At 45.5% G+C, this 25977-nt stretch overlaps 1 protein-coding gene across 5 annotated transcripts in view; it reads right to left on the reverse strand.

The window, feature by feature from the left end:
- Nucleotides 1–1598: 1598 nt before the first annotated feature.
- Nucleotides 1599–25977, reverse strand: part of SLC44A2 (solute carrier family 44 member 2) — a 56403-nt gene continuing 32024 nt past the window's right edge. For 2 of the 5 annotated variants that reach the window (XM_053370737.1, XM_053370739.1), the window contains exons 7-22: nucleotides 25883–25949; nucleotides 23643–23766; nucleotides 21706–21789; nucleotides 20837–20949; nucleotides 19236–19367; nucleotides 18738–18837; nucleotides 17905–17997; nucleotides 17651–17735; nucleotides 15563–15825; nucleotides 14439–14533; nucleotides 13263–13366; nucleotides 10891–10964; nucleotides 9600–9670; nucleotides 9130–9218; nucleotides 8579–8663; nucleotides 1599–2870 (exon numbers count right to left, since the gene is read on the reverse strand). In XM_053370737.1, coding sequence (XP_053226712.1) covers nucleotides 2764–2870; nucleotides 8579–8663; nucleotides 9130–9218; nucleotides 9600–9670; nucleotides 10891–10964; nucleotides 13263–13366; nucleotides 14439–14533; nucleotides 15563–15825; nucleotides 17651–17735; nucleotides 17905–17997; nucleotides 18738–18837; nucleotides 19236–19367; nucleotides 20837–20949; nucleotides 21706–21789; nucleotides 23643–23766; nucleotides 25883–25949 — 1686 coding nt within the window. In that variant the 3' untranslated portion in view covers nucleotides 1599–2763. Of the gene's footprint in view, nucleotides 2871–4556; nucleotides 6447–8578; nucleotides 8664–9129; nucleotides 9219–9599; nucleotides 9671–10890; nucleotides 10965–13262; nucleotides 13367–14438; nucleotides 14534–15562; nucleotides 15826–17650; nucleotides 17736–17904; nucleotides 17998–18737; nucleotides 18838–19235; nucleotides 19368–20836; nucleotides 20950–21705; nucleotides 21790–23642; nucleotides 23767–25882; nucleotides 25950–25977 lie in introns of those variants that run through there. The other 3 variants (XM_053370736.1, XM_053370738.1, XM_053370740.1) reach the window with 2 other exon arrangements.

The following is a 25977-nucleotide window of genomic DNA, read 5'->3' on the forward strand; positions in this document are numbered from 1 at the left end:
AGGGACGTGGGTGGCGCTGTGGGTTAAACCACAGAGCCTAGGACTTGCCGATCAGAAGGTTGGCGGTTCGAATCCCCGCGACGGGGTGAGCTCCTGTTGTTCGGTCCCTGCTCCTGCCAACCTAGCAGTTTGAAAGCACGTCAAAGTGCAAGTAGATAAATAGGTACCATTCCAGCGGGAAGGTAAACAGCATTTCTCTGGTTCGCCAGAAGCGGCTTAGTCATGCTGGCCACATGACCTGGAAGCTATACACCGGCTCCCTCGGCCAGCAAAGCGAGATGAGCACCGCAACCCCAGAGTCGGTCATGACTGGACCTAATGGTCAGGGGTCCCTTTACCTTTAATGTTATGCTTATCTGTCAGCTTGGGGTGCTGTGCTCTGAGCCCAGAAAGGTTAACTATCTGTAAGATTTGGGTGTTTGCCACCTATGCTCTCATCTGCTTAGGTAAAGCGATGGGAAGTTGTGGCCAAAGTGACGTATGCTGCTTTATGTATAAAGAATGTATGCATGCACTGGCGGAGGAAGAGGAGTGCGAGGGGAGCACACTGTTCCCGGCAATGCAATCCTGGTGGGGTACCTGCGCTGGGCGTCCCATCCCCAGGACGAGTTCCAGCGCCAGCTCCGCCCCTGCCTGCTCTCCGCCTTCCCGGTGCCAGAGCATGAAGCTCCACCACTGTATGCATGTTTGCTTGGGTGCGGACAAGCCATCTTGCTGCGGTATCCATCCTAAGTCTGTAAAGGCTGGGAGACCTAGCAGGCTGATCTGCTTTAGGTCTACACTTTACTTGAATAAAGCATAAGAACTGATCCCTCCGGCATTTTTGACACCCTTCTTTGGTATCCCTTCACCAAGCAACTCCCATGAGCCCTCCTTTGGGGCAGTGGATCACCCTTTTTTCTGTTTCTTTTTTGCAGACACTGGCTGCAAGGGGGTGTTTCTCCCATGTGCATCGGATACCTGCTAAATGCAGGCTTCTATTCTCATTTTCCTGTCAGCTGATGGGGAAGCATTTTGCCAGCACTAGAGCTTGGGGCTTCCCTTGGGGAACCCCACATAAGGGATTTTGACAGGTGGGGTGAGACAACCCCCTTTTAAACTGTGATGTCCCATTGAAAGCATGTGCTCAACTGGTGGGTTGTTCCCAGTGCCTGAGATCACAGAATTAACCGTTTTGGGTGGCATCTTCTTTGAAATGAATGTCTCCTTAAGATATGCCAAGATACATTTATTTACATCTGGGATTATCTCCAGTTAAAAGTGTTGATTTCCAACCTGATTATGGAATCTGCTTACTCAGGTTCCTAAAAGAAAGAGGGCTGTGCCAAACACATCATTTCCCCTTTCTATTAAACTTTTTTTTGGACTAGAGTTCAATTAAATAAAGAAATAATATAATAGGTTTTCCTTTAATATATATTTGAAGTCCCCCAACAGTTTAAATGTAGAACATCTTCCATGCAGTGGATGCATTTTGGGGTGGGGGAGAAAGACACCACTAATTACTTTGATTTCTAAAAATACAAATTGCATTAGACTCCATAAGTTTTGTTGGAATTAACAGATTGAGTAAAAAAGAAAACCACACTAAACAGATGTACAAAACAAAATGTTTAATGTTTCAGTTATAAAATAATTTTTGAAAGATACAGGGATGTATAGGAGAGTAGAAAAGGACTATAAAAAGCAAACACAAAATTAACTGCCCAGATTTAAAAATTGATTGATGGTATTATCATTACCTTTGTGGAAAGTTACCAATTCCTATAGCCACAATTTGGAACTCTTTCCAACTAATCCTCCTACATCCTTGCATTTTAGAAATACATTTGTGCATATATTTAGGTTCTGCCTCATATTTAGTTATTCCATAGTTTATACTTACTTTACTTCCCCCCCAACAAACACACAGCTTTTTTCTTGCAAATAATATTTTGAAGACCTTTCCCTATTTAGCAAGTCAAAGCTGCTACAACCATTTTGCCCCATCCTCATTCAAGAAACAACAGTGCTATTCCCAAGCTTTCTTTCACCCCAACAACAGTTGCCTATAAGCTTTTCTTCACAGCATTTGTATGAAAGGCTGCTAGTCATTTGGAGGAGGTTATAAATTATCCACGAAGTCAACGTGCCATGCTGAAAGGCAACTTGCTCCTTTAAAGGAGTGTCTATCCCAAGTGGCAAGGGGTGTATATAATGAAGTAAATGCCACGACAAGGAGAAAAGACACTTAGTAAATACAAACGGTTAAAAAATGTGTTACTGGAATGATCCAACTTCTCCAAGATTATTTGTTTTAAGATTAAGCCAGAACACTTGGATTGAGGCCAGTTTGGAGTCTACTGAAACAAGTTAATGGAATCAAATCAGCTCAGCTGGCTAGCGGGTTACAGCCTCCCTGGACTGCTGGCAACTGAAATCTACCGCTTCTGCAAACTGCTTCTGCACTGGCAAGCAAGAAACCCAGCCACTCCAGGCTGATCGTGAGCAGGGAGGCTTTGATTGACTTAGTAGCAGATACCTCTACACTCAAGACTTCAGATGGAGCTATTGTGACACAAGTTCCTCGTTTTTCAAGGGGGGTGGGCCAAGAGTGTTTCCAAATCAAGGGAAGCTACTGTTGTTCTGGCACAGCAAGTGGAAGCAGGACCCCACAGATTGCTGCTCTTCAAAGAAAAGGCTCGACAAAGCTCAGACTGGTTAATTCCAGTGCGTCTGCTGCATGCTACCAACGGAAGCAACAGGAATGAACGGGAGGGCCAGCTATGCATCTGCTTGCTGTTTGTTGGTCTTCTTCAAGAGCTTTCTCAGATTAGATGACATGAAGTAAGGCTTTTCGGTAGAGCCATCATTACGTTCCAGATCTTCCACTGCAAAGAGAGACAAATTCCCCCAGCAAAAGGGATGTGAAAAGGTCTGTCTCCCAAGTACCAAATGGCAGGTATCTGGGATCAAGTAAGGCCATTACAAAGGGAAAGTGTTAGCAATCTGAACCTGTGAAAACACAGGGAAACCTGACACCACTAACTGGAGGCTGGGACTCCCCCCAAGCAAATTGTGTTCCCTACTCTAGATGCATGTCCCAAACTGAGAAGGATTTCGAACTGACAAGTCAATCCTTCCACTTTTCCTCAAAGAAGATTGAACAATTCCTCATGATGGAGGATATGGTCAGGATGGGTTTCCTCAACCATGTCTCGGTGCGAGGAGATGGATCACCCCATTCTCAAGGCTATGGCAGTGTCCTAATGATTCCACAGATGTCAAGATCTAAATGAAACCTCACATTTGAGGCAACATTTGCATTAAGAAAATTAAGTGGGAAGCTCACAACTTCCCTCCTCTCTGCATGTAAATTGAGTGCTTAGAACGAAGCTGTCAGTTGAACCTTGCAATGCACAACAAGCAGGTACGTATGAACTCTGAACTGCACAGCTTCTTTTGAGGATAGAATTTAATTCAACAGCCTTTTAAATTTAGCAGGATTCCAGGCAAGCAGAATCGGAGGAGAAGATGAGGAGTTCAATTTGCATATTTAAAATGCAGAGTCAAGTTTTTACACCTGCTTTCTTTTTCCAAGGGGTGGCAATGAAGAGAATCTTTTTTCCTCCATGGGGAAGTAGGAAGAGAAGCTGAAGAATACTGCCTCTGGCCATGGCAGCAACAGTGGTGCTGATAAGTTATATGAAGTTTTGCTCTGCTTGTCTTTTTATTTGGAAATTCTTTATCTTTTTTATTAGCATCAAACTGATCAATTAAGCTTTGTAAGGAGCACCATTCCCCTACTCACATCCTGACAAACACTATGCCTCTTTTGTGATATAAGATCCAATGTATGTGAATAGCATACTGGCCCATTTGCCAGACGCATATCAAACCTGCATCTGGCCTTCCCTTCACAAAGTTATGTCTTTGCAGCCTTTTGTCAACTTCCCTGCATATATATTTTTTTAAAAACTGGTGCAGCACAAGAAAGAGGCATATTTCTGATACAGGTATGAGTGATCTGCTCAAAACCAAAATTGGCTGCTCCAAAAAAAAGTCCACCAGAAACAGTGAAGTCTTCAAAAACTTCAAAAAGTGCTCTGCCTGCTCAGGTCATCAAGAGGCAGCAGTAGGACCATAGTTTTTTGGATTTCATACCAGTGTTGCCTCTGGAAAATGATTTTCACCTTTTATTTTGCTTCCAGAACCTGTTTAGCCAGAGACAACCCTGGGGCAGAAGAAATGTGTACACATCATGGGAAGCAAAACCTTTCTCTCATTTAGCTCCTTTAGAAAACAACTGCCTGCCACTAGCCACGGGAGTTTCCAGGCTGGCCATTGTCTCATGAAACACTACAGAATTTATAATGCTTTTGGTCTCCAATTTCATCTTTAAAAAAACAAGTTTCCATCTCATTGTGATGAAGATCACTAGTGAGTCTTTGTCAACATTCATTTAATTTCATTTTGAATTGACCCTATGCTATCTTTTGCATGTTTACAGAATATGTGTGCCAAAAGCAACTCTCAAGGATAACCAACAAGCCAGGGACAAAAAAATAAAAAAAAACTTATCATAATTATATTTAATCAAAGGTAATTCCAGACCATAAACTTGAAGTGGATAATGTTCCACATGACACCTGGAGAGCTAACATAAAGGAAGTATGTCTTTAATAAGGCACTGAGTTTTCCGAGATGGAACCTGGAAGCTTGATGCTATGTGGAGCAAGATGCAGAATGTATTAAGTGTTTTCAAGAAAACCTCCCAATACAGCGTTCTGTCTGCCCCACTTTCCTTTCTGACTGCCTAGCCTCTGCCAAACCCACATAATTCCTTTTCATCCTTTCCTAAGCAAATTCACAATTGTTTGCTAACTCACCTTCCCTCCCCATCCCCACCAAAAACAAAAAACAATACCTTTTAGTTTTACAATGATTGGAGCCAGATTTGTTTTTCTGGCACAAGGAATAAATATCCTGACATATACTATGTTCAGCTAATAAAACTTTTGTAAAGCAGACAAAAATAAACTCCAGCTTTATACAATACTGAAAAACCAAGAGGGGGGTTGTATTTTGAGGAAGGAAATCTAATACTTTATCTGCCATAGGAAGGAGATATCAGTCAAAGATTTTTCAAGATCATTATTAGCTTAATTAAGGACTTTGCAAAGATGTACATTGGGAATTTCAAGGCTACACTGGGAATTTCAACACTACATTTTGACTACAGTTCAGTATGGTATGCTAAAACTTATGTATTTCAATGGGCTTAAGCATACATAGCTGTGTGGGATTGGGACCATAGCCTAGGAAGAGAGCCATTAGAGAAATTAGTAGCCATTGCTTTCCGCATCAAGATAAGCTGTAGAGAAGTTACAAACAAGCAAATGTTGTATATTGATAAATATTACTCTGCAGGTTACTGTAATCTCAATGGCATGCTAGAGTGTCAGAACAGTTCAGTAAAAGGGATCATCCAGCAGGATAGCAAGCTTGCAGGTTGCACAGAATACTGCTTTTCAACAAAATAAGTAAAGGAACTGAAAATGAAGGAAACTCAAAGCTACTGGGAGAAATGGCCAAGAGCCCCACAAAGTTGCAGCAGGAACTTCAAAACAAAGAAACAACTCTTCAGCAAGACATCATTACACTAAATGCATGGATGCATTTGCATACCTGCTTTGCTGCTCTGCTAGAATCCCTTTCCTCCTCCACTTACTTCTGCCTGGAAGCAAGTCCGAAGCAATTCAAAGCCTCCCGTCTAAGTAGACTCAACTCCAAACCAGCCCAACCAGCCAAAGATATCCCTAGCACATCAACAATTTTGGTTCTTTTGCCCCTTTGGACAAAAGCATCTGCTCCCGAAATTCACTGATAACCAAATAAATGGCTCTGTTCTACATCTGCCTAGTCAAGGAAAGGGCAAGTCCAAGAAATGATCCAATACTTAATGTAAATATCTGCAGCACCCACTCTGTACTGTATGCATTTCTTATTTATGCAACCGGTTAAATAGCCAGACTTGCTATAGCGATGGCATTTTGGGGAGAGCAGAAAACAGCACCACATGGTGCAAACAACGGAGATGCGGCGAGTTTTCCTGACATTAAACGCATTCGGCCTTGAACTTCCGCTTCCGCTCCTCTGGCGCCAGAATGTTTGCCTTCCACTTGCCAGAGGAAGCACTGTTTCCCAGAACAGCAAAACTAGGAGGTTTGCACCAGTTCTCAGGGCAGCCATGAAGGAACAACACCTGCACACAGACCAGACAGGTGTGCACAAGGCTCACAGTGGGGAACCTGCGTGTGCCTCTCCCACTCCGTGCACCAGTCCCTATTCCTGGCTCTCAGCACTTTTGGAAGATTCTAGGCTTCCCTTCAGCAGGATTTCACTCAGTGCGGGGGACATGTAATAAGGCCGCTCAGGAGATCCATCATTCCTTTCCAGGTCTTCACCTTTTGGGATCCCACGGAATACAGAGAAAGCAGCCGCAGAAGGATGGACAAGAGAGAAGCAAAGCAAAACAAATAAAGACAAAAGCAAAGGAATGCAAAACAAAAAGGGGAGAGAGAGAGAGAAAGAGAAGATTTGGAGTTAGTTGCAAATAGATTCCTCCACCCAGAAAGAGAGTAAGGCAGCTTAGGCAGTCAACTGCTTTTATGCTATGGAAAATGCTTGCTACTATAGCGGAAGCGGAGGAGTTGCTAACTGAGCTGATGGCGGAGACATGAAGGAAAAATCAGAAGTTAATAGTTTCACAATCGCAAGAGGAGTCAGCCCGTACAACCCTGCTACCACGGGGCTAAAATGAGTCATTTCCAGAACCAGAGAGCTGGTATGGTGTAGTGCTGTCCTAAGATCTAGGAAACCAGGGTTCAAATCCTTACGCAGCCATGAAGCTCACTGCATGACCTTGGACCTGTCAATTATTCCCACACTGCATCCCCTCCCAAACCAGCTGGATGCCTATGGGAAAGCCACAAACCAAGCATAAACTCAACAGCTGTCCCAAGTTCTCTCTTTCCTGCATCAGGTAGACAAGAGGTATCCTAGCTGTGAATCTGGGGAGGTTCTGGATCACTGTTCTGACAAATAGTGAATGGCAGGCTTCTCCTGATGCTTTTTAAAGTCTGCTGAATCGATGGCCATGACCATATCTTAGAACAGTGAGTTCCATAAGCCAACTGTGTGAGAAAAGTCCTTCCTTTGATCAATCCTAAACTCTAGTTCTCACGCCCCCTTTTGTGTGTGTGTGTGTGCCTCACAGTGTGGGAGGCGGAGGCAAATAAAGACTTGAGATAGGAAGGCACATTCTGCCTGTCCTTGACTGCTACCTAATAGGGAAGACTCGGATGGTTACAGGGGAGCCTCTCAGCTAAATAAAACTGCAACAATTCAGCCAAGTAGGCAGTCTTTTCTGCCTCTGCTGAAGATCTATTTCACATGCACCTACAATTTGAGAAGCACTGAGGTGGTAAACGCAGTACCTAATGGGGGAAACTCACAGCCAGATAGAGGGTTTCTAATTCAGAGAAAGAAAAGGAATCAGGAAAGAGGCAGGAGACAACAAGAGCTGAATATGACCAAGGGGATGGGAAGGAAATTCTCCCTTGGGAACGGAATCGATTGGCTGCCTCAAACACATTCTAAGTCAATATGCAATTCTGCTGCAATTCAAATGCAACAAAAAGACAGGCACATATAGGGGCACTCTAGGATTTAAATGATCAAAAAGGGCAACTACTTAAATCAAAATAAATGTGCAAGTTACCTAAACCTCAGAGGTGCCCTTTTCAGATATTATAGGAAGGAAGCATAGCGTAGCATGGCAATGGGAGCAAACCCCAATACAGTAAGTGGACATCTTTCTGAATAAGCATGAATAGGAGCGGGTTGTACATTTTAAATTACCACTCTTCATTTTTTAGCACTCTCCATGACAAGAAGATACTAAAATGCAAAGCAGGCTCAAAATCAAAACTCTCAGCCTTCCCGGTTAGAAACTGCCCTCTTCAGTTAATCAGCTTCAGCTGATTAAATCTACCAATTAAATTTCGTAATCCAATTGATTACCAAACGAGTGCTGGAAAATGCAGAGGCAAAATAAGGGCAGAAGGGCTGAGGGTTCTTTTGTAGCCTACAGCTTCTATGACTGGTATTCAAAAGTCAAGTTTATCCGACTGTGTCCCCCAGAAGAGAAGTCAGTGACAGATGACATGACATAGATCACAATGAATCTGTTAACCTTCAATGCACAACAGCAGTTTGTGCTGTAACAGACTGACATGGCTGTTATCTGGAATGGAATATCACTAGAGCCCAACCTTTTGACAAAAGCAAGGCCCATGCAGGACCACTTTTTCTGGCCTGCATCATGCCTTCTGAGGGTCCTCTTGCACTATGGCCTAAGGTATCAGGAATTTGTGGTTCTTTTGTGGGAAGGGGAGGCATAGGAGAAACTGCCTGCAGGACATTTTCAGCAGCTGCTGGTTTAATACCACAGCGACTGGAGCATTTCCATTACAGTTTATAGTGCTTGGGCAAACGTGCTTGTTTCATTAGAACGGCAACAGAGCTGGATACTTACAGAAACACAGGAAGAGTGTGTCCACACACATGGCATACACACTGAAGAATCCGTGTGCAATTAGATAGGAGCCTACAACCACCGTCTGCAAGAAAAAGCAGAGAATCGTCTCTGTTACGAGCTGCGTCTCAACTAGCCAGCGGCTGCAAACTAGAAATGGCGTTGAAGCTGCAACTTTTGCAAGAAGTCAAGAGTTGAAACCTGGGTTCATAAAAGTCAAGATGATGACCTTGGGCCAGCCAGTTACTTTCTGCCAAAACTCACAGGGTTGTTGTGAGAATAAAATAGGTGGCGGGGAGAACCACATTCACCGCCCTGAACTCGTTGCAGGTGAAATAAATGTAGGACAGAGAGTCCAATATAGATATTACTGCAAATTAATAGTGGTTTTCTCCTCCCTTTCCCTGCGTCCTCAACAAGCAACACAACTAACAAGGACTAACTCAAACTATCATAGCTGAAAGACAGAGAATATGCGAAAGAAACTTTAGCTGCCAAGGTATGTAGCAGGGGGGTTTAGAACTGAAGAAGTCCTTAGCTTAGATACCAACCAGAATGGGGACCCAGTAGTAGTTAAGGGGTGGTGCTGTGTCTTGAATAACTTTTATCCTATGGGTGAAAAAGAAGAAGGCAAGTATACCTAAAAGAGGAAAGAAAAACAAAATCATTTCATCTCAGAATTTTCTGTCTGATCTTCAAGTCAAACTTTTGAATCCATTCCTCCCCTCCTCCACCTCAGAAGCTATTCCCTCTGTGCCCCATGCATCTTTCGACAAGGTCTCTGCACAAATAAACATCCCCCTTCTCTGCAAAATTAGCTCTTGGACCTTGTGTTTTCTATCTGTGTGTAGTGGGAACAAGCTGAGCAAAAAGGAAGTAAGAAGCAAAACAAGGCTGGGAATGAGGGGGCAGAGGGCCTCTGCAAATGGAAGGCATTTCATTCCCGAGGAGAAGCGGAATAAATCAGTTCAGAGGATGAAGGATATTTGAGAGGAGGCCTGAAATATCCCCAAGAACTTACCAACACTTCCCACAATCAGGAGTTTGCCAAGGAAAAGCAGGAAGTCTGTGACTTTATCCAGAACAGCAACCCTGAAAGCAGATAGAAGGAGAAACAATAATTTTCTAAGCCTCCTCACCGTTGTGGAATTATGTTAGAGAAATTTCTAGCAATGCCTAGAAGAGACTCCCGAGTAGAGTTTCTGTAGGCAGCCTTTCCCAACCTGGTGCCCTCTAGATGTTGTTGGACTACAACTCCCAGAACATCAGGCAGTCTTAACAGCATGTGGAGGGCACCGGGTTAGAGAAGGCCACTTTAGATTATAGGTAAACGAACCGCCATGCATTTTCCCTTGCTGGACTGGGCACAACGTACAGATCATGGATTGCAGACCCCTGCAGTACACATGCCATTTTTGTGGCTCAGGATTTATATTGCTTTCCCATTCACACCTCTGATACTGGACTTCACCATGCCTCTCCTCCCTCCACATTTCTCCTTTGTGCAGGGAAATTCTCAAGTCTGCATTCTCTCAAATAGCTGGTTCAAACAGAGCACATGAATCGAGCTGGTTCGCATCAAAATCACCAAGTTTGCAAGAAAATGATCCATTCCCAATTTTGAATTTAGGACTGAAGCTTTCTTTACACAGGAAATATAGAGCCCTGACCACATCCCCAAACCTTGCCTATAAGCCAGTGCAATGTTAATAACAATAATTTTATTATTAATATGCCACCCAGCTGACTGGGTTGGCCCAGCCACACCGGGCAGCTTCCAGCAAAATATAAAAACAAAATAAAATATTTAAAAATTCCTGCTTTCAGGTGTCTTCTAAAAGTTGTATAGTTATTAATCTCCTTGACATCTGGTGGTGGTGGTGGGATTCCACAGGGCAGGTGCCACTACCAAGAAGGCCCTCTGAACCAGCCAACTGACATCTATTCCCTATTGCCCATATGCCCATTTGGGCAGTGGTTTTGGCACTTGGGATCCTTCCCAGTTCTAAAGATATGGGATATGACACCATGTCATTTTACATTGTGTGCCAGTTGGCAGAAGCTGCGCACCCTCTCTAGTAGCTCTGAGAGGATTCTTCAGCATGGGGCTGGGGCAGGTGGGCAAGCTGTCTCTGAACAAAATGCTTAAAAGGAGTGGGAGGGAAATGAGAGGGAACCTTAAAGCTGGAAGAATTTCATCCCAAAGTAGCTTGCCCAAGGAGGATGCTCCCCCACCAGTCCAAAGAAGCTGGCTATCCCTGTTTAAAGCCCTGAAGCAGTAATAACCAGGCAACTCATTGGCAGGCCCTCACCTGACGATGTTCCTCATGAGCAGGAAGAAGGCATTTCTTGCAGAAGTGCAGAAGTTAGTGCCATAAATGGCAATCTGTGGGGGGGGGGGAAGCACCAAAGAGAATATGAACATTCCGTCAAGTTATCCAGGGTACTTTAATCAGGAGCTTTTGACCTCATGCCCCAGACCAGATGGATGATTTACATCACGGGTATCAAACACAAGGCCCGCGGGCCGAATCCGGCCCACCAGACCTCGTCATGTGGCCCGTGTAGCCGCTGCCGGCCGCCAGCCTTCACCTTTTATTCTCGCTTTTTTTTTTGACACAAGAAAGCCGCCTCTTCAGCGCATGCGCGGCAGCCTACAAGCCAGAGAACGTCTGCCCTCTAGCGGCGCCGGCCGTTCTACACAGGAAACCTCCACTTTACATGCATTCAGGAAACCACTTGTTTTTATATTGAGCGCATGCCATCCTGTGATATGACAGATCCAACGGCTGCCTGAACCCTTCTCTCCTGTACTGTAAGTCCTACAGATACAACCGGCCCTTTGAGGGTGACCAAACTGCTGATGCGGCCCCCGATGAATTTGAGTTTGACACCCCTGATTTACATGGATCGTGACTATGTGACATTTGCTCAGCATCAGTGCTGCTTTGTTTCCAGAATGCAAAGAGGACTTTCAGGCAGATAGAGCATGTTGGGAGTTTCTGTGCTTTCCTTTATGGTGTCTCTCTGTGCTGGTTCTTGTCAACTGTGGCCAAAGGTGGGATGACACCAAATGCAAGAATATAGATTGAATACCTCAACAGTTAACAAAGGATGGTTTATTGGCTTGGCCTAAAATGTTTCAAGTCTGTGGAACAGCCAACACAGCTTCTTTTCTAAAAAAAAGTTAAGTCATATCTTCCACGCCATAGCTGAATATCTTTCGATAGAGCTCAAACCATAATGTCAGCATATTCAAAACACTTTTGAGTCAATAGAACACCCTCTCTGCATCTTTGAGGTCTCCTCTTCATGTCCTTGTCATCAGAAGAACCCGCACAGGTTGAAAGAACAGGGATGTCTTGAGTACAAGGTTTGGTAGCAGTACCAAACATGTCATGTTACAGCATCCCCCAAATCACAGGTATCACCAGAGCTTTCCAAACTGTGTGTCGCGACATGTTAGTATGTTGGCTGCAGTGTGTAGGCGTGTTACACAAATGCAAATGCTCCCCGCACACCTCCCAGGGCTGGAGAGGGGTTAGTTTAACTTCCAGCTTGCTAATAAAACTGAATTACTGCATCACGAAATGATGCATTTCTAAAAGGTGTGTCACCAGCATGAAAAATTTGGAAACATTTGACCTAGACACATTCCAAGCCTCAATACACCTGAAAACAGAGGGCGGATCAACACTCGTGGTTTTTAATGCTAAAAAAAGAGGTAAGGGATGATTCTGATAACCATATAGCCATATGACGTTCTTTTTAAACGTTCATAATGTGTTATTAAAATGTGACCCCAGAGGGTGCTGCAGAGCAACCAACTACTGGAAACCTGGAAGATGCTATGGAAAGGAAGCAAAGGAGAAACCAAAAGTGGACCTTCCATGTCTTGCCGTTTTAGAACGCTATTTCTAATCATTCTAATAACGTTTAAAAGTTGAGTGTAGATCTAGCCAGAGGCTTCTTCAAAGTCTAAAGCAGGGACAGATACACTATGAAACTAATGAAGGTTAAGCTTCTGGGCCTCTAATCCTGGAGGAGCCCCAGAAGCAATTTAAGTCCACATTGCTTTTGTTAAAAATGGGTCTAGTAGGCTCAATTTGACTTAAATTGGTTACTTTTTTGTTGTACAGTCAAACCTCGGTTCCCATATGCCTTTGTTTTGGAACGTTTCAGCTCCTGAATGCCAAAAACACGGAAGTAACAAGCTCCGGTTTTTAAACAATTTTCAGAAACAATTTTCGGCTTCCAAGCCGCATTTTTCATTTTTTCCCCATTGACTTTGCAGCCAGCCCACTGATCCTCAGTTTTTGAACTTTTTGGAAGCCAAACCAGTCTTCCAGAACGGATTAAGTTTAAAAACTGAGGTTCCACTGTATACATTTCAACAATCCCAAAATTTGAGATTCAGTAGCACAGATGTTGTAAAGGTTGTTGTAAATGACCCCACTGAAGAAGCCAACAGTGGTTACCCAGACCTCATTGCTGGTTGCAAAGGGGCCCCCCATAACAGTTCAGGCTTCAGGGTCCCCAAAATGTAGGTCCACCCCTAGTCTAAAGTATGACTAAGGCATCTAATAGCCTCTCCTGCTAATGGCTTGGCTAACTGGTTTGGCAGTCATCCCCATGATCATCTGAGCATCTACAACTCTGCATGAGAACGGTCAAGATTCCTCACCATAATGTAAGCATTCCTGTTCAAGAACTTGATGAATTTCTCGAGGCACCAGAAGCAGCATTTGAGACAGGTCAAGAAGAACTTGGCACACTTGTTGTCGGCAGCTAATGCAAGGATGGCAACAAGGAAGAGGAGGAGAAAAAAATTATCTATTTGTCAGACTGGGCAGGAACCCATGCACACAGTTGCTCACAAGCACAGAATCTGGAATTATCATTAACACTTGAAGGATCCTAGCCTTTGTTATTAAAAAGAACAGCTTTTTAAAAGGGATAACTTCAAGAGTTATGCCCTTGGTCCAGAGTGCTGTGGAAAGCATCAATCAAGGCAATGAGGAAATCTCAGCAGGCCAGTGATCTGTGTGTGCACCAGATCTGCAGGACCAAAGCATCTGTGCCCGTGAGCGGGGTGGGGCAGGGAGCTGCAGTGCTCAGGGGCCAGGGCTGTCTTGGCTTGTGGAGCTATTTGTAGTTCCCTCTTCCCCACCCTGTAATATACAGTCGTACCTCAGAAGTCGAACAGAATCTGTTCCGGAAGTCCATTCGACTTCCAGAACATTCGGAAACCAAAGCACAGCTTCTGATTGGCTGCAGGAAGCTTCCAAAAATAGTTCGCAAACCAGAACACTCACTTCCGGGTTTGTGGTGTTCGGGAGCCTAAACGTTTGAGAACTAAGCTGTTTGAAAACCAAGGTACGACTGTACTGGGATATTCTGCCACTACTCAACTGCCTGGCAAAAATTCCCCAAATCTGCAAAAATTTCAAGCCCTGACTGCATAACAAAGATGTGAGAAAACTGCAGAAAGAGACATCTGCAGAATTTTCACACTATTTCCATAGCTTGTTTTCTTGGCACAATTTTTACTTTACTTATTGGGAGTTATAACTCATAGGCTTAACTGTATTCTCGGGCCAGGCACATCCTTCAACAGCACCCCAGAGCATAAAAAATATCCCTCTAAGAATACAAAAGGAGAGACTCAAGAATCCAAAGACAGCCCCAAGATGTCTAGCTAGGTGGCAGAGAAAGAGAGGGAAAGGGAGTAGATCTCCCAATCTAAACATGGAAAAATGATTTCATGCCAACTGAGCCTACTGATGCGTGGCCAAAGGAAAGAGGCGGACTCTCATTCCTAGCACACTTCCTGTACTAAATCCTTCCCCCTATTCAGTACCTTTTAGCCTGTGATCCAAATATTCCAGCATGACTCGAATGACCTGGACAATAGCAAGAATAAGGGAGCCGAAGGCTAGTGAGCCAGTGTGATACCTGTTGGGGGGAGCAGAAAAATTGCATTTGCTGTGGCTTCAGAGCATTTGTCAACTCTGACAAAGGACGTTGTATCAGCCTGTACAGTGGGATAGGAGAGCCTGCTTGTCTAGCCACTAGGTACACTGGCCTGAGTTTCTCAAGTTCCATTTTGAACCCCAATTTCCATATTGGGCTTTGCAGCATATCCTTATGGGCCGCTGGCCTAATTCTAAGGCTCATTTACTCCAACTGGCTTTAAGCTCCCTCTGCTCTGAGCCTGACCTCCTCCTGGGAAGAAATCACCAAAGCCCCCTTCAGTCATGGAACCATGCTAAGCACCTTCCTGGAGCTTGCTTTGATATTAAATGCTTCTTGTTCTGCCCTGGACACCCCCACAGATCATGCAAATCAACCATCTCGAAATTATCCCGATTCAGATAAAGATGTCAACCAGAGATAAGGTTGTTGTTGGACTCCAAATCCCATCAGCCCCAGCCAGCATGGCCAATATCCAGAAATGATGGGAGTTGTAGCCTGACAATATCTGAAGGGCCACAGGTTGCCCAGACCTGATGTTAAGTGGTAAACAAGGCTCTGTTCTCTGTATGCAATTGGAAACAACAAGCCTCTGCTGTGTGCCAGCTCCTAGGATATCAAAGCTCTTTTCTGTACCACAATGACTTGAACGCTCTGCCATTTTCCAGTCTGGATGCCCTATCTAGCCCAGAGTGCAGATAGTCCAATACTGAGCTGAAATCACTGTGCAGAAACCTGCCTTGTCTATCTAGGATCCTGTTCAGCCAACAAACCCTGCATCCTTCCCTGGTCCTGCAGAGTGCAGGGCAGTGTTTCTCAAACTCTGGTCTCCAGCTGTTGTTGGACTACAATTCCTATCATCCCTAGCCAGCAGGACCAGTGGCCAGGGAATGATGGGAGTTGTAGTCCAACAACAGGCAGAGACCCAAAGCATGAGAAACACTGATGCAGGGACTTCTGATGGTCAAGAATTGCATGCTGCAACTCTCCCGCCCACCCCAGTCTTTGTACCTGAGTGCTCTGCCGAAGGAGGAGAACAGAGGGAAGGCTGGCATGTCATCCGGTTTCTTAAAGGCCCAATAGTACGAGGCAAAGGCTCCGGCCAGCGTGACTTGGCCCAAGGCAATGACAAAGTTTGCCAGCCAGAAGAACATAAAGACATTGTAGATCTGGAAGATGATGAGGTATTTGTGGTAGGTGCTCTCGCCACCGTAGAAGGCAAAGAGGCAGCGAGCGCTTGGGCACACTTTGGTGACATTGGAAGTATTGAAGGTCTAAAAAAAGAAGGAAGAAAATGGTGTTACTCTCATCACTATGGGAGCCAGACAGGCAGCCTCAGAATTCCACTTGAATATATTTTCATTAAGGATTTCTTACGTTTACAAAAATACATGTGTTGTCTCTTTTTTCAAGTTGTGTTTTCTACAGATCAGTTTCATTTCTTGTGAGATATTAGTGTTACAGTGTTAGGTTGGGAAGAAAAGAGGCGGAAAGAGCGGGAGGAGGGAATGGTGAGTGGGGTCGGGTGACAATGCTTCTATTCTACGTAGTGTGGGAGGGGGTTGTGGGTTCTCTTACTCTTTGCTTGTTGTATTTCCTTGGTGGTGAGAGAGCTTGGGGGTGGCCTAGGGTGTGGTTGGCTGTCTTTGGTTGGCTGTAGTGAGAGGTGTGTGTGTGTGTGTTTGGATCAGGTCAGCCAGATTGATTTGTATGCTGTCAGCGGATTCTTGTTGTTGTCTTGTTGGGCTGTGTATGTGATAAAGGGGAACCCTACCAGGGTGAAGGCGCCAACTTGAGAATGAAGTTCTGTTTGCATCATGTTCTATTTTAGAAATGGATATGAGTACTTAGATCTGGGCAGGTTGATGGGAGGAAGCTGCAGCTTGCGACATTAACATTTTGAAATCTCTCCCCAAATTGTGGGTCAGTATTTTAGAGTTGGGACCCTGCCAGAAAAAATGAAGTCAGGTCATTCTTGCAAACGTGCCATGTGGGGCTTCCCTTTTCAGTTCTCCACAGGGTGGGCAGGCAGGGGGAACTGAGATATTGGGTCAAGCCATATTTCCCACCTCCTCAAAGGGATGGGCAAATCCCCAGCAGACAGAAGACTATCACTGCATAGCTTTCATGGCGTTTGGCTGCGATGAGGTGGGGACACAGGGAAGCAAAACCACAATGTGAAAGGGGGCAATATGTAGCATGTACAACTGATCAGGAAGTTGGGGGCAGGCAGCAGCTGATTCCATATACAAACACAATCAATGAACTTATGCCTCTCCTAGGTGCTGGCATTTCCACTGCCTCATCCTTTTGAGAACTAGTTCCCTAATCTGGTATCGTCCAGATTTGGGCAGACACCATGTGAGAGGTTTGCAGCTATCACAAGATAACCGGACTCTGTGAAACTTTAATCACAGAGCGAAGTGAGCTTTCCGCCTGCCCTCAGCAGGTGACCATCAGACCACACAGGTTGTCTGAATCCACCCAGAAACAGGATGCAAAGGAGATCCCACAGCCTCCATGGGCCACTCAGAATTTAAGCTTTCTACAACAGAAGTTCCCGACCTGTGGTCTGCAAGTTTTATTCAGGTGGCCCGCAGTGTGTGTGTGGACTTGTGAGTGAACGTTTGTATCAATTTTTAATGGTGTTTTTACTGCTTCTTTTATTTCCTATACTTTATGTTACTGTATTACAATCTGAATTCATTACTGAGTTTATGAGAGTTCTTAATTTGTAAGAAATAAAAGCAGCAATGCAAATACAATTAAAGATCACGCGGCACATGGCACACCACATTACAATTGCTACAATAGGCAGAAAAATAATTAAGACCCTCTGCAGATTTTTGAGCAGTCCGGCAGGGGAGGAGGAAGCATTTGGGAATGAATGCCTGTTCTGGAGTATTTGGGCCAAGTCTGCAACGTGACTCCTGGAGAAGTGCCTCAATTCCAGCAGGAAGCAGAATGCTCCATTCTGCACCCAGCTGAACCTTCAAGAGAAGCCCCATGGAGAAAGCAAGACAATAATTCTGGACACATCCTTTTTTGCCCATTATGCAATGAAGACAACTCCATTAGCGACTATTTCAGATTTCTTACCTCTGGGTTGCAGGTCGTTCTGGCGTAAATGCACTCTGTCTCGTTGAACACCTTGTAGACAGCTTCATTGGAGGTAGACAAGAAACTGGGAGCAGTCAAGGAGCTTTGCACAAATTTACACCCCATTCTTGCCGGCTTGGAAGCAGACTTGGAACACTGGCCAGTTTCCTGGAATCCCTCCCACCCAACCATATCCCCTTAATCCATTCTCCCATGAGAGCAGGGGAGGTGGGGGGGGGGCTGAGTAAGGATACACAGCTGTGCTGGCCCAATAAGCAATACAGAGACACACCAGGAAGAAAGTGCAGAGAGGGAACAGCAGGGATGTCATGATGTGACCAATTGCTCTGTCAGAGGGGACAGGAGAAAAAAAAGGTACACAAGTCAGTTTCGAGGCCCCAACTCTGTCTAGGCAGGGCAAGGACCTCTGTCACATCTCCCTTTAGCTTCACTGTGGACTGGCTTCCAGTCCCACCAAGAAGAGTTATCAGATCCCATTCTAGGAGTGACGATTCACTGCAGCTACTCTCCTCTCACACTTCTACTTGAAACACTTCTACTAGAAACAATTACCCAACGATCCCCTGGGAGTGGCAAGTCAGGCTGTGTCTGAGATGGGCATTCTCACTAACTACAGTCGTACCTCGTAAGTCGAACAGAATCTGTTCCGAAAGTCCATTCGACTTCCAAAACGTTCGAAAACCAAATCGTGGCTCCTGAAGCCAATCAGAAGCTGCGGAAACCCTGTCAGACATTCAGGTTCCAAAAGAATGTTTGCAAACCAGAACAATCACTTCCAAGTTTGCAGCATTCAGGAGCCAAAACGGACGGGTTCCAGGGTGTTCAGGATCCAAGGTATGACTGTACAGTATTTCTAGTTAGAAGGTAGTTGCCCTGAACCCTGGAACTGTCTGTTTTTGCCTCTTTATGTTGGCTAGTCCCGCTAGATTTCCCAGCAGCAGAATCAGACAGAACAGCAAACTGCTCTGGATATCTGCAAACACTAGGGGTGGGGGGTGGGGTGGGGAGGGGAGATAAAAGCACCCTTGCAAGGCGATCTATTGGGCACATGCCACATCAGGCTCACCTGCTGGCTTCCTTGATCAATGCAATGGCAATGAGAATCCTCTTGCGCAAGAAGATGAGCAGTAAAATGATGACAACCTCCACAATGCATAGGATGATCACTGGGCAAGGAAGCAGAGAGGTGATGTGGGAGAGAGAGAGAGAGAGACAAGAGAGAGGAACCTGAGCCCTCCTGTGCTCTGATTCCACAAAGCAGGGTAAAACACCAAACAAGTGACTGGATGGTTCTTGGAGCAAGTCACTTTTAGGGATCATCTGGCTCTTCTGATGTTGTTGGACTCCAACTTGCATCAGCCTCAACCAGCATGGCCAATAGTCAGGGATGATGCAAGATCGAGCTCAACAATTCCTCAAGGGCTACAGACTTCCCATCCCTGGGTCTGCACAGAGGCCTGAGGAAGTCCTTCTCCTCCTCCTGGTCTTTCATCAACACATAGGAGGGAATGGCTAACAAGGAGACACACTCATTGTGAAGCACTCAGCTGAGCAGAAGACTTACTGAAGGCCAGCCAGGTTTGCTTCAGATGGAGGTAGACACGGAGATCTGTCTGGAACCCAAGTTCTTTCAGGGAAACATCAGAACCAGCCTGCCCTTTCAGCTGGGCATATTCCATGTAGCAATGAAAGATTCCTGCAAGATGAAAGCAGCAGTGAACACGGTTGCCCACTGCCTTGGCTTAATACCTCCAACATATACCAAATGGTTGAAAGCTGTCCCGCTGTTAAAGACCAGATTGCAAAGCATACCAGTGGGGAAGCAAGATCAGAAGAACCTATCATATCAAAGGTTTAGGGAAGGAGCAGTCCAGGCTTGTCCTCAAGGCTTTACCTGACTTCCTGCGTTCAATTCTGTTGCAACAGTTCTTGAGAATTATTCACAGTTTGAAAAGGATTTGGATCAGTTCAGTTCAAGGTGCCAGGTTGCGGGTAGAGGGGGAGTTGAATGAAAAGGTGGAAGGGGATCTTATTAATAATCATCATTTATGAACTGCTTAATGACATCATGTCCACACATGTTCTGTGAAAATCAGATGCTACTTACATGCAGAGAGGGGAAATATGTCAACAGTCTGAATATAACATAAAGAGCGCAGTCTTCCGAAGTGATATTCTATCACAGAATTAGAAGGATCAATTAACTTGCAACAGGGATAGGTTTATCATCTATTCAGAAATTACAGACTCTGTTGCAATCTTTTTCAACTACAACTAAGTTGTTCACCTGGGCAACTTTCCCTTCCTCTTCCTCAAGACATGAGTTACTTCCAAGAGCAACATATATATATATATATAAAATTAAGGGGGTCAGGAAGGGTAACTGAAGAGGCTGGTGCTACATCAAACTTCCTAACTTCTACTTGATCCTCAGCTCACCTTCCCTGGATTCACAGAGGAAACAATTTTATAATTTGCACAGCAAGATCTATAAAGGTCACTCAGAGCATCCCCTAAACTGAGGCAAAGATCCAAAACAATGGCATTACCCCAGGCCCAGTTCTAGCACCAACAAGCAAAGTCACAAGTAAGGGGATTCCCAAAGTGAGGTCTAGCAAGGCTCACCTGAGTAACAGTAAGCAAGCTGTGCCACCTGCCACAAGTGGAAAGGGAGACGTTTCACCACCAAGAGTGGGTGGAAAGAAGCATACAGTGCTGAGATAGACCATTAGTGGGAATGTATACCTGAAGGAGTGTCTCCACTCCCACCGTTCAGCCCAGACACTGAGGTCTAGCTCTGAGGGTCTTGTGACAGTTCCTTCACTGTGAGAAGTGAAGTTACAGGGAAACTGACAGAGGGCCTTCTCAGTAGTGGCACCCATCCTGTGGAATTCCCTTCCATCAGATGTCAAGAAAATAAACAATTATATAAAGGCAATCCTATATAGGGAAGCTTTTTCATGTTTGATGCTTTACTGTGTTTGATGTTTTAATTTCTTGGAAGCTGCCCAGACAGGGCAACCCAGTCAGAGAAGTGAGGTATAAGTAATAAATTATTATTATTATTATTATTATTATTATTATTATTATTATTATTATTATTATTATTAATTCCAGTAGGCATCCAGCCCACCTGCCCAGATCCCTGGGCTTAACCAAACTCACCATATCCAAGCACCAGGATCACCAGCACAATCATCACCCAGACCATGATCCCTGCTAGGAACCGGAGCAGGACAATAAAGATGAGACTGACCACCATGGAAATCACCAGACCTCTGCAGATAGAAGACAACAAGGGATTTCTCAAGACGTTCTTGAACTACCAAGCAACTCACAAGCTGCTGGGTGAAGATGCTGCATTGCACAAACATTTTAACTACTTGGGGTAAACGAATCAGTAGCAGAATGAAGGTGAACAGTGCAAATTATATCAAGGAAATTTAAGTTAAGTATGGGTCACAAAAAGCTGACAAAAGGGGCTATGAACCATTAGCAAGAAGGTAGTTGACAGGCAAAGAACTGCAGAGACCAGGGAACCAAAGAGATAAGCATGGGCAAAAAAGGGGTAGGAATCCCAGAGAATGGTCTGAGGGCCTTTGATATGCCATATAAGCAGCTCTGAGATTGTTCCCCTTAATCCATTGGAACAGTGATATATTATACACATAAATACATACATACATAGAGAGAAGGGTGTAGGGCTGAATCTGATACAGTGATTTGAACCAATCATGGAAAAACCCTCTGGCTGCAAGTCTCAGTTCAATATATCAATATTTAATAATGGAGAAAAGTGCCAGGTGGCCCTTAAGGACTCTTGTGGTGTTCCTTTTCACTATTTTCAAGGGGGAAATACAGCAGAAGACACAGGTCTTCACAATGGTGAAATGTTCAGCTGGACATCCAGAACTTGAAAAACTCCTAAGTCCGAAAGGTCCTTTGCCTTTGGAACACAGCCAGAGCTTCCTTTTTGCTACACCCATTAGACTTCTCATTCCACCCTTAGCTGGACTAGTCCATTCTCTGCTCACATTATTATCCAGTACCAGGAAACAGTGTAATCTTCAAAGATCTTCATAGCCACTTGTCTCGCCTCTAGAACCACATTTGCTTTTCTGGAATTCAAAGTAAGAAGAAGTGAGAAGCACAGGAAAGGTGAAGAAATGTACATCCAGGTTTTTTTCCTTTAATTTTTTTTCGGGGCCCCCAACAGAGTGTGGCCCTAAGCTATACAGTCATACCTCAGGTTGCGAACGTGATCCGTGCGGGAGGCACGTTCACGACTCGCAGCGTTCGCAGCCTGAAGCGCCGCGTCTGCGCACACACATGACGCAATTCGGCACTTCTGCACATGACATCATTTTGCACTTCTGCATATGCGCAAGCGCCGAAACCCGGAAGTCTGGTACTTCCGGGTTCAGTGTGGTCCGCAACCCGAAAACGTGCAACCCACAGCGTTCGTAACCCAAGTTATGACTGTAGCTTGTTTAGCTTATACATAAATCCGGCACTGGTGGAGACGCTCCTTCATTTATACTGGGCCAAGGCCATTTAGGGCTTTAAAGTTCAGCACCAACACTTTGAATTGTATTCGGATACATAAAGGTAAAGGTACCCCTGCCCGTACGGGCCAGTCTTGACAGACTCTGGGGTTGTGCGCCCATCTCACTTAAGAGGCCAGGGGCCAGTGCTGTCCGCAGACACTTCCGGGTCATGTGGCCAGCATGACAAAGCTGCATCTGGCGAGCCAGCGCAGCACACGGAACGCCGTTTACCTTCCCGCTGGTAAGCGGTCCCTATTTATCTACTTGCACCCGGGGGTGCTTTCGAACTGCTAGGTTGGCAGGCGCTGGGACCGAGCAGCGGGAGCGCACCCCGCCGCGGGGATTCGAACCGCTGACCTTTCGATCGGCAAGCCCTAGGCGCTGAGGCTTTTACCCACAGCGCCACCCGCGTCCCTTTTATTCAGATACATACTGGGAGCTTTATTTGAGATAAGAAAGCTGCAGAGTCTGGTGTTAGGTAGAGCACTAACTGCTCACTGACACTGCAGGAACTTCACTTCTGCTGAGAGACTCAACAATTGTGAGCACAGGATTTCCCTTTGCATGGGGAGAAGGATGGTTGACAAGCAGAGGGCAGTTCCATATATGCAGCACATTAAGGTTCTATATCTCAAGGCCTGAAAAGCGTTTGAAGCATCCCAGAAAAGGAATTGGAAAATCCTTGTAGCTGCCAGAGAACACGGAATATAGCAAGTCTCCTGGAAGAAGTGGAGCCTTTTTTTGGCCAGGGTAAGGTGGGACACGGGTGGCGCGGTGGTCTAAACCACTGAGCCTCTTGGGCTTGCCGATCAGAAGGTCGGCAGTTCGAATCCCCGCAACGGGGTGAGCTCCCATTGCTCGGTCCCAGGTCCTGCCAACCTAGCAGTTCAAAGGCACATAAACGTGCAAGTAGATAAATAGGTTTTGCCAGAAGCAGCTTAGTCATGCTGGCCACAAGATCCAGAAAAACTGTCTGCAGACAAATGCCGGCTCCCTCGGCTTATAGAGCGAGCTGAGCGCACAACCTCAGAGTTGTCTGCGACTGGACCTAACAGTCAGGGGTCCTTTACCTTTACATTTTTAAGGTGGAAGATAGCATGTGATTTCCCCTAACAGATTAGAGGAGTAGTCAGATGGGGGTCTTCTCAGCACATACCCCACCTTTTCCTCTACAACCCCCGCCAGCCCCATCTGTTGTCTCAACACAACCCTGGTTTTTCTAATGTCCCAGTTTCTGCCACGTGTGATGAAAAGAACTAGAACAAGAAAACTACAAATTACTGGGGACCAGGCTGAACAACCAGAATAACGCAAGTAATTTAAGCAAAGTCGGCAAAAAGTATTCTTTGGTCAAATTTGGAATAACAAGGTCTACAAAGCCCCTTTCTGCTCATCACCACCCAACACACACACTTAAGACTCACTTGGCCCCTTCCAGAAGTTCCGTCACATTCCTCTCATGTCCTTTTCCGTCATTAAAGGTGGTCTTGTTCCCAACCATGATGACCCCTTTCTTCGAGCTGACTGCAGGTAGACATCTGCGAGCCACTAAGGATCACAACATGTAAGAGAGATCTAAGCAGCAGGAAGACTAGTACGCACCCCCTCCCCTTGTTCTCTGCTTAAAAGACCCTCTATAATCAGCGGACCGAGAGGAAAACTACAACACACACCCACACCCCAAGCTGCTTTCAAGCAGGTAAGAGTGAGATTTGGCAACTGAAGAGGCCAAGTGGGGGTTGCAAATTGGCTAAATCCTTATGCATGCTTAGCGATTTCATCTGATGCTTGGAGTGACCTCCCTCAACCTACTATAGGAACCAGGGCTCCACTCACCATATACTGAGTTGGTGTCAGGATACTTGGTGTAGAACAAGACCTCTTTATAGATCATTGCATCTCCACCCCTTGCCCCAACACCCAAGAGTTAACTGACAACTCACTGAGTAATCAGCACCCCAAGGCCTCTCCCATCCAAGTGTTTGTAATGCATATGACTATCCAGAAGACTTGTTTCGAACTTTGTTGTGATTTAATAGATGCTTTATTTGCCACAGACATTCAAAATGAGTCAGAGGGACAGGTGTAATCAGATTACTTCCTTTTCTCCTTGTGCAGCTGAGGCTGTCCTTCATGTTCAAATCCTCTTGCCTGGCTCACAGCTCTCCCTCATCCCCACAAAGGGTGCAGCTCACAAGCAAAGTCAAGCCCTGGGGGTGGGGGGAGCCAGCAAGGAGTTCCCGACCTAGTATTCCCAGACGTCACTGGGGAAAAAATATAACCTTTCTACCCAACCCAAATATCTATTTCTGCTTTCTTATGATCCTTCAGAATTAATTCAGTTTTCTTAGAGAGGGGGTTGATATTCAAAATTCACACCAAGCCAACCTGCTTGGGTGTGGGTTCAGGGATCACGTATGATAGCCAACTTTTAATTTCAAAAATTTGGGTGGTAGGTCAGGAGGCGGGGCCACAGAAGGAAATGGGCACAAGTGCAATTCCCACAACTGTGGGTGCCACATCGCCAGGTTGCTCTGCCTTTCTTCACCTTGGGTGTCAGGGAACTGCCATCGGAACTAGAGGAGGAGGAGGCGAGGCTCCACAGCGATGCTGGAGAGGGGCCAAGCAGAGAGAGAGGCAGGTCTCCAGCTGGGGAAGAAAATCAGCGCAACACCAGGGATAGAGGGGGGCCAATGGGGGAAGCAGAGAGGAGGCTCCAGGACTCTTCGCAGGAGACCAGCGAGGAGAGCACAGGTCCTCCGCTGCCCACACCCACCCTGCGCAGAAGACTTCCGCGCAGGGAAAGTAGGCGGCGACTTGGCATCAAAGAACTTCTTTGCTGGAAGAGGTTCAAGAAACGCCCACTGACGGATTCTGCTAGCGACTGAATAGCCACGGAGTGGATGGCTGCCCAGACAGAAACGGTTTAACCAGGCAACCTAGCCCAGAGCGGCGGTAACTTACGCACAAGCAACCCCTAAAGCCACTACATTGGGTAAATAAAGCCTGGTGGGGGAGGCAGCAGCAAAGGAACAACACACATGAACCCCACAGTCTTTATTGCAGCCATGTCTGAAATGGTGTGCAAGGTCTGAAGTCAACTATCTTGTACTCTAGTGTATATGTAGAGTGTACTAAAGGTGAAAGTGATGGTTACTTCCATTCAAATAGTTATAGAAACTGAATAGCTTTGCTAGAAAAAAGCTGACAGCCATCCCAAATTTTTGGCTTTCTATCCCAAAAAACCTCTGGCAACTGGATCAGGGGTTAAAACGAAACTAAAAACAGCCAGGCCATTTTTCCCCCTGGAGAGTTGGCAAGGTCTATGAGGATTATGGCCTTCATGCCAACAATAGAGATAACAACTGTTTAGTGCATGAAGTGGGGGATAATATATGCTGGGTCTGAGGCTCTGCTCTAGCCCAGAACAAGTGGGCTGGTTGCTCAGAAGCTTATTGTTTTCAAATTTCAGATTCCCATACTCCCAGATAAGAAGTCTCAATGGAAAGGCTAAGGGGAGGCTCTTTCTGACAATGGAAGTGGCTGGGAGTCACAGCCACTGAAAGCTTCAGCTGCATTAAGACTGACTACTGAGCTGTTCAAGAAACCATTAATAAAATCCCTAGGCTTTCCCCCACTGGTTTGCTCCCTCGGACAGACTTACAGGGTTTGCTTGGAGTGAGCATGGCTGGGCACAGATCATCTTTCAAAACTTCAGGTGCACTCAGGGCCTGAGAGAGGGGGGAAAGGAACAGGTTA

The sequence above is a fragment of the Podarcis raffonei genome, chromosome 17 (genome assembly GCF_027172205.1).
Source record: "Podarcis raffonei isolate rPodRaf1 chromosome 17, rPodRaf1.pri, whole genome shotgun sequence".
NCBI classification, from domain to species: domain Eukaryota; kingdom Metazoa; phylum Chordata; class Lepidosauria; order Squamata; family Lacertidae; genus Podarcis; species Podarcis raffonei.